Raw genomic sequence first — 8,729 nt, 5'->3', positions numbered from 1 at the left:
AAAAAAAAAAAAAAAAAAAAACTTGCCAAAGGTTTTGCAACAAAAGAACAGCCATAAATTAGGACCACCACAAATAATGAAACTTTTGTCTTTTGTTTCAAACTAAATCATTACCTTTACAAGGTTTCAAGCAAGCTCATGATCAGAAAAAGCCAGGGGGGAAAATAAATCCAAATTATCAAAAGTAACACACGGATTAAAAATCATGCTTAGTGTATCCCTGACAATAATTAATTGAGAATCATTCACACTCAAATTAACAAGACTTGAGAATAGACCATGTCGGTCGAGACAGTAATGCCAAAAAAAAAAAACACGAAATCAAAGACAAACGTGCTTAGTCCTATTCATCAAATTCAGACACATCACCACTGTTCCAGAAATAAGCCAGTTCGTTAATCCAAAAATAATAATCCCAAACTACTAAACGACAAAAAAAAAATTCTTAATGATGAAGAATCGTAATCTAGTGAAAGCGATGTGTGAAACAAATTATCTCAAAAAAAAAAAAAAAGGTGTGAAATTTGGGGATGGTCAGAGATGAAGGACCTTGAAGGCGTGACGGGCTTTGCAACCCATGAGCTGAAGAGTACTCTGTAAAACAGGACGCGTATACCTAAACGAATCTTTCCAAGTCCCGCTCTCATCTTCTTCCACCGCCGTCTCCGTATCCGTACCGTCGACCACCACTATATACATCACCTTCGTCATCTCCGCCATATTTTGATCTCTATACTATACTTTATATACAAAAAAAACATTAAAACGAATCTCGAATTAGATATTTATGGTAATATAACATGCAGGCAGGAGACAAATTTGGGAATGCAGAAAAAAGAAGAAGCGTGTACCTGTTTATGGGAAGGAGTAATTAGAGAAAGCGTGTCAAAAAATTAGGGTTTTTATTTTAGAATCAGAAGAGATTAAGAATGTATATATATGTATTGTTGTTGTTATAAGAAGAAGAAGAAGAAGAAGAAGAAGACGAAGAAGACGAAGATGTGTTTTTGGTTGTTGTTGTGGCCATTTTGTGTCAGCTTTGTTCCACGCATCGCTTCAGTTAAGCCTACACGAGTCTCTCTCTTTAAAGCCACCTTCCCCTCTCTCTCTCTCTCTCTCTCGTTTCCATTATAGACGAAAACTTTAAAAGAAAAATGTCTTGTTTATTTGTGTATTTTGTATTATTCAACCTGTATTTTTCTTTTCCTTAAAAAAGTTACACCTAACTTTGTTTTTTTTATTCAATTTATACCCCAAAACCTTTTGATGTATAATCGATATATATTTTCTTTAATAAGATTTTATTTTATTAGATTACATCTGGTTAATATAATAAAAATTAAAGTGTGGCTAACTTTAAAATTAATTACAATATTGAATCAAACTGTAAGGGTAAAATCCTAGGATTTATAATTTTAGTGGTTTTTTAGATAAAAGATACTAAGATTTTTTTTTTTTTTGCTTCTGTTTATATCGTTACGATTTCGGTTAGAAGGAACTATTAATTTTCTATAACCAAGTGTTTTTTCTTTGCTTGTTAAAATATAACCAAGTATTTCGCCGACCCCATTTGATCCGGTCTTTTGTCAACATTTTATTAGGATCTTATTCTTAGAAGAAAAAGTACTACTACTATATGTCTTAAATTGTTTTTCTTTTTTTAGTTGTTACTATTGAATTTTAAAATCTGTGATCTCAGTTCGTGTAAACTGTAGAAGAATAACTCAACTCAAAACTTATGTGTGTTCAAATAAAAATTGAATAATAATCTGTTTGAGAAATTTCCTCTTTATAATTTTTTAGAAATGAACGGAGTCGAACGACGAATACGAACTTGCTGAACAACATTTTTTTTTGGCTAAACATTAAATTGCATGCATTAAAAATGGTAGGTTTCGTGAGATATTTTGACTCGAGTCTACAAATCCAAGATTTTCCTTAAAAAGATGAAAACACATTGACACTCACATTTGACATATTATGACCCACAAATTATGTGATTAAATTCAGGACTGATAATAAAGACGACCCACAAATACACTTTTCAGTTTAAAATTTAGTAATGTGAAGTTGTGTTTGTCTTTATGATTTCCCTAACCAAATTTTATTTTCTATTGTTTTTTTTTTATCATCGTTAAAATGAAAAATTTGGTACTCTACAAAATTCATATTTACAAAAAAAATAAGAATATCATTTATATACTGTATATTAATATAAAAATAATATTGAAAAAGAAAACGAACTTAATTGAATTATTCAATCAAGAAAAAAAAATTTAGATCTGAGGCCGGACTGCGCTGGCTTCTCTAGCACTCGCTCCGACCTCTTGTTTCTCTTCCGCTTTAGTTTCGTTTCGTCTCATTGTTTGTCTAGGTAAGATCGGTTCAATTTTAAGTATAGGTTGTGACAATTTCAGTGATGTTTGTCAATAAGTATACCACGGTTGGAGAGTTTGAGCAGGCAAGGTCTCTCCGGTTTTAGAAGATTAGCTTTCGTAATCTCCTGGCTGTTTTGGATAGTTTGTCGGATTTCCCCTTTACAATGTTATTTTGATTGTTTGTTTGATAGTGGAGATGTTTAGACCTGCTACTTCTTTGAAGATTCTCTGATTCACTTTGGTTTATTATAGTTCGATCTTCTACCATTCTTGATCTTTCAAGATTGGTGTTACCCAGTTTGGATTTCCCGCTCTTCAACTCTGCAATTTAGATCTGATCGAGATCTAGTCCTTTGGTGTGGCTTCTATCTAGGTGGTTATCTGTCGCCTTGAGTTCGACATTCTCGTACCTGGAAGAAAGTGTGTGGAACTTGAAGTAGTTCTTCTTGCAGGGTTATAAAGCACATTTTTAAGAGTTCTGTTACGGTTCCAATTAGGCAGTTTGGCTTCTCAAGAAGAGGATTTGTGTGTTGATGGTTGGTCGAGGGCATCTTCGATACATTATTTCAAAGGATCTTTGGAGTCCTGGTTTCCTTGGTTGGTTCGATATGTATCCATTTTTTCAGTTTCATTCGATCTTTGGCTTGTAGTTGTTAGGGAATTTCTCTTCTATCATTGTATCTTTTAGCCTTTTGTGTTTGTTTTCCTTTATTTGGGAACATTAGACTCTAGAGATATTTACTTCTTCTGCCAGCTTTATACTTTGGGAATATTTTCTTCTTCCGCCAGCTTATGTTTGTATTTCATGAAGTTTTACTTTGGTTTATTAATAACATCTGATGACAAAAAAAAAAGAAAAACTGAATTATTCAACCACATGATATATCCTTCGTTTAATCTTTAACTGTCTTGACTTTTTTAAGTCTTCCTGGGACAATTATGATTTTCATACTCAAAAGACGAAATCCACCCTCATTAATAACGTAAATGACGTGTACAGCGAGTTGTATCAGTATCAGGTCCTAGATCTAAGGGTGTTTTAGGGAAGTCAACCAAAAAGTTTCATGGGCCTTCTTGATCGCATTCTAAAGGTGGACCCATTAGACGAGAATCAAGACGGTGGTAAAATCGTAATTATCGTGGCAGAACAAGGACAGAGCTGACTGTGTCAAAAAGGAAATAAAAAGACAGAAAAGGACAAGAATGGGTCAGAGTACAAACGTTACATCCATGAACGTGTTTACTAGTAATGGACCCTGTCAATTATTTGTATATTCTTTTGCTTGGTAACCTGAGTTTCATTTCTTTTTTTCCCAACTTATTGAACATATAGTCTAAAAAAGAAACCTATACAAATCATGGATGTGTGCTTGATCGAGTAAATACAAGAATTACACGTTGTAGGAAACAAACTTAGACATAACGTTTGGCCGCTGATCCCATTTAAAATAGTTTCATTGACAAGGTCGGCCACTCACTCACTAGTGATGACAATCATGTCCAAATCAAAGTTTCTTGTTCAAAATGGAGGGGTGATAATGATTTGTGTTTCGTCGTCATCCTCATGCTAGCTAATACGTCCATTCTTCTTCACTCAAGTTTCCTTAAGCACTTCAAGATTCGTCGGTTCAACATTATGATCGATTTAGGTTAAAAAGCATCTGTATCGCACTGGTAGGTAGGTTCAAATTTTAAAGTTTCAGAAAGAGAGAGGCCTTCTATATTAATTGTGAAACAAAATTTAAATTTCTTTTGAACATTTAACTTACATCAATTGGTCACGCTTATGGAGACCCCACCACTAAGTTACAAGGTCGCTAAACATTCACAAAAGGGAGTCTATTTTTTTTTTTGCACGTTGGAGCATAAAAATGTTATATATATTCATTATTAATTCGCACATAGGTTTTTTCTCTTTGCTGTATTTTGTTGGAAAGCACTTTAAAAAGCATTAGGTTGTTTCAATTACTTTGAATATATACATACACAATGTCAAAAAAGAAAAAAATTGTTAGCATGCATGTTCATATTATGTCGACAAAAAAAACGCAGTTCATATTATAACACAACTGAAATTCTTTTCTACGATCTTTTGCTGGTTTGGTTGCAAATGGCCAACCATATTCTTCTATATTGTTACGCCCATCATAAATTTTAATATTGAAATTGACCATTTTTGCCTGTACAATATAAGATATTTCTAATGCCAAATTGTTTAAGTAAATATAGAGATGACCATTTCACAACCTGTTAACCTCTGGTTCCATTAGCTGCTTATTAGAGTTGAGTTTGGTACCACATCTATATCGGAAAAGTTTCCAACTAATTTATTTTTCCTGAAATGTATGTAATACACATGGATTGAGAATAGACTTAGTAGGGTCTTTTTGTATAATATGATGCTTATATATCCACAATTTCTTTTTCTTTTTTTTTTAAACGGAAAGAAGGAAATCCACAATTCCACATATCTTTTCCACTACTTTTTAGTTTTTAGATCGTTCCATGAGAAGAGTTTTTTCCATTAAGATCCGGCGCAAAGTTTTTTGAACATCTTTGCAAAAAAGTTAATAGTATTGATATTTTCTAAACTTGCAAACCAATCGTCAACATTTGTTTCATATAATATGTATATATTATTATATTATATAGCTAGATACACAAACACAAATAAGAGTTACTATTGACAAAAATAAAATAAAAAAATAAATAAGAGTTACTAAATATCTATTAGATGTATTGATGAAATCACAAAGACTAGTGCTAATTAAGCAGACTTTATCATCATTTCCAATTGACTTGATCTTCATCGTTTCATTTTCTCTGTTGAATTCTTCCCCTTTTCAAAGAAATTTAAATGTTTTTGTTTCCCGATTTTTATAATAAAGTTATATGTTTGAACAGCCAAGTGCCAAAGAGGCTATCACATCTTGTTAAACAGCCAAAGCATTAGCTACCAATTTCTTTATTTTTTAACGTATTTAAATATGCAAACGAAGATACAAATTTTGTCTAGTCAATTAATATAAATTCTATGTTAGGTGTCATTGATACAAATTTTGTTACTTATACTATAAAACACACACATAAATCATGTAATCATTCTCAAGTCAAAACCATATATTATTCGTGAGTTAAACGAAAAAAAGACATTTTAGTTAGACTAATATTTTAATTTGATATATTTTAGTGTGTTCTTTTTTTTATAAAAAGTGGACGCGTGTACCTAGAAGAAGTGAAACTAATTTTTTTAGAAGTTTACGTACCTTTTTTTGGTCAAACATGCCATCTTTCATTTCTAATTAGGGTTTATTATACATAAAGCCCTTTTTGCAAAAAGCATCAACTCGTTGATTAAGGTTTCTAAGCACAAAATTGAAAGAAACAGAGAGAAATTGAGAGAATAGTGATAGAATATCATATAGAATCCCATGGAGTTCTTTGGATTATATCTCCCAGTTGAGAGCTTTAACAAGATTTAACGAGTCTAAAGCAAAGATAGTGTTGGTGAAACCCGATTCAATCGCAACTCTCACTGTTGTCAGAGTTGCTAGAACTTTGGCCATCAACGGTGAGGACACCTGCGAAGAAGATGATGCTCCTTCCAAAATTGGGTTATCGTTTTGGTCCCTGAAAGCCCAGCCGAACCCTGCATTTCCGTTTAAACTCCAAGCTCCATCTGAGTAAGCATGGGTGGCCATTCGACGGTTTGGATTCTGGTGGGCAATTCGGGGTTTAATAGGTTCTTTCACCACTCTGTATTGTGCCTCTTGTCATTCTCGCCCTCGTAAAATGGCTATGGTTAACACATCGGTTACTGAGGTATGTTCTCTATTGAAGAGCAAGCGGTTTCGCGTTGTCCATAGGGACCATAAGATCCATGGTGCCAACGGTCCAAAAACAACTCATGTGGGAGGAAGGCATAGCATATTGTTAACTAAGGTTAAACCAGTTTTTGTCGAGAATATTTCCTCTGGCACAAAGGGGTTGGATAGAGGGGCTAGATTGCGCAGGCGAACCGCAAATGGGCATTGGAAGAATAGGTGCAGCGTTGATTCCTCTGCTCCATAGTGAGGACACTCCGGGTTCAGGTTGATGTCTTTCTGCACAAGTTTAGTACCCACAGGTAAAGCCTCTTGTGCGAGTTTCCACAAAAACATCTTAAGTTTGGGAGAAGTTTTAAGTCCCCAGATTGTTGAGGTCCAATTGAAGTCAGTAGCAGGGGGTGGAATCAAGGGCAGGTCACCTCTTTCTCTAAATTGCAGGGTCTCATAGTAGCCAGATTTAGCTGTGTAGACGCCTGATGCTGTTGGTAACCAGGCCCATTTATCGGTTGCTCCTGTTTTGTTTAGTCTGATTTTCAGGATGTCCTCCTCATATGCTGGTAGCAATTCTCTGATTAAGGGCACATTCCATTCACCAGATGTTGGTAATAGTAGATCCGCAACATTTAGTTTACTTGAGGCTTCAGTAGGTGGTCCTACAGGACATAGCGGAGAAGATAATGAGATCCAAGGGTTGTACCAGATCGATGTAGTTTCACCATTGCCTATTAGACGACCCAGTTTCCGTTTTAACAGGTCTTTCCCCAGGCAGATCTCTCTCCAACCGTGGGATGCAGAGGCTGATACAGAGCAGTCTAATAATGAGGTACCTTTACAATACTTTCCCAACAGTACCCTGGACAGTAGACACTCCTGGTTTGTAAGTATCCGCCAAATGAGTTTAGCGAGTAGGGAGTCATTAAAAGTCTTGATGTCTCTGAACCCTAGTCCACCTTGTTTGAAGGATCTAGTCATTCTTCTCCATGAAATCCAACACATCTTCTTCTTGCCCGTGTTAGAGTCCCACCAAAATTTAGTAAGGGCTGATTGAATCCTTTTACATAGGGTGTTTGGTAACTTGAAGCACGTCATGGTAGGCATTGATGCAAGAACTGATTTGAGGAGGGTCAGTTTACCTACTGACAAAAGGAATCTTGAGGACCAGCTAATTGCTCTTTGCTGGATACGGTCCACAATTTGAGTAAAAAGGTCTTTCTTCTTGCGTCCAAATAGCTCAGGGAGACCCATGTATTTTCCCTGACCACCTTCTTTTGTAATACCTAGTTCTCTCTTGACTCTTGCTTTAGTTTCTACAGTTGTGTTCTTTGCAAAGGTGATAGATGATTTATCAATATTAATCTTTTGACCTGATGTTGCCTCATATTTTTGTAGGATCGATTATAGCTTGGAGCAACTCTTGTGATCCGCTCTGCAGAAGAACATCATATCGTCAGCAAAGAGTAAGTGATTGACTCGTGGGCTCTCTTTTGCCACTCTGATGCCAGGGAGGCTGCCTTGATCTTGTGCTTTATTGCATAACCCTGAGAGAACTTCACTGCAGAGAATGAAGATATAGGGAGAGAGAGGGTCTCCCTGTCTAATACCTCTTGTTGGTACCACAGAGCCTAAAGCTTGGCCATTGATCAGATAGGAGTAAGATATTGTGGTAATGCATTGCATGATCCATTGGGTCCAATGTTTATGAAAACCCATTCTGTTAAGTATTGCTTCAATGAAGTCCCATTCTAACCTGTCATATGCTTTGCTCATATCAGTATTTACTGCCATGGATACTCTCACTTTTGCATTTGATGTTGTCAGGTATTGCAGAGTTTCATGGGTGATCAGCACATTGTCCGATATTGCTCTGTTAGGAACAAAAGCCGACTGGTTTTCTGAGATACAAGTATGTAGGATCGGTTGTAATCTCTTTGTCAAGATTTCTGAGATAATCTTGTAATACACAGAGCATAAAGCTATTGGCCTGTAATCCGAAACCTTTTGTGGACTTGGTATTTTGTGTATGAGTCTAACATGTGTGTGGTTTATGAGTTTAGGTAGTATACCGGAGACAAAGAAAGCTTGGATTTCTGAAACTATTTCTGTTCCCACTGATCTCCAGTTTGATTGGAAGAAACTGGCTAAGAATCCATCAGGACCTGGTGCTTTGTCCGGGTGAATGGCAAAGCATGCGTTTTGAATTTCCTCTGTGGTTGGCATTCTGGTTAGTGTTTCATTGTCTTGCGTGGATATGCAAGGTTTGAGAGCTTCTAACACAACATTCTTCCTATCTCCTGTCTGAGAGGTAAAAATTTGCTGGAAATAGTCAGTGATAGCTTTTAGTATTTCCTTCTCCTTGAATACTGGTGCTCCCATTGCTGATTCCGTTACAGAGATATTATTAATTGCTCTTCTTCCTTTTGTAGCAGCGTGGAAGTACCCTGTATTTTTATCTCCCAGAGTCAGCCAGAGTTATCTGCTCCGTTGTTGCTAGAAAGCTTCCTCCAGTTTATAAGCAGCTAAGAGT

At 35.8% G+C, this 8,729-nt stretch overlaps 1 protein-coding gene across 1 annotated transcript in view; it reads right to left on the bottom strand.

Annotated features, from left to right (window-relative positions):
* LOC104762184 (P-loop NTPase domain-containing protein LPA1 homolog 1-like) overlaps window positions 1-1,108 on the bottom strand; it is a 4,374-nt gene extending 3,266 nt beyond the window's left edge. The window contains exons 1-2 of the mRNA XM_010485427.2: window positions 852-1,108; window positions 548-740 (exon numbers count right to left, since the gene is read on the bottom strand). Coding sequence (XP_010483729.1) covers window positions 548-720 — 173 coding nt within the window. The 5' untranslated portion in view covers window positions 721-740; window positions 852-1,108. The remainder of the gene's footprint in view (window positions 1-547; window positions 741-851) is intronic.

The sequence above is a fragment of the Camelina sativa genome, chromosome 18 (assembly GCF_000633955.1).
Source record: "Camelina sativa cultivar DH55 chromosome 18, Cs, whole genome shotgun sequence".
Taxonomy (NCBI): domain Eukaryota; kingdom Viridiplantae; phylum Streptophyta; class Magnoliopsida; order Brassicales; family Brassicaceae; genus Camelina; species Camelina sativa.
Note: the sequence above shows the minus strand (reverse complement) of the source record. Positions and strands in the feature narration are given on the sequence as shown.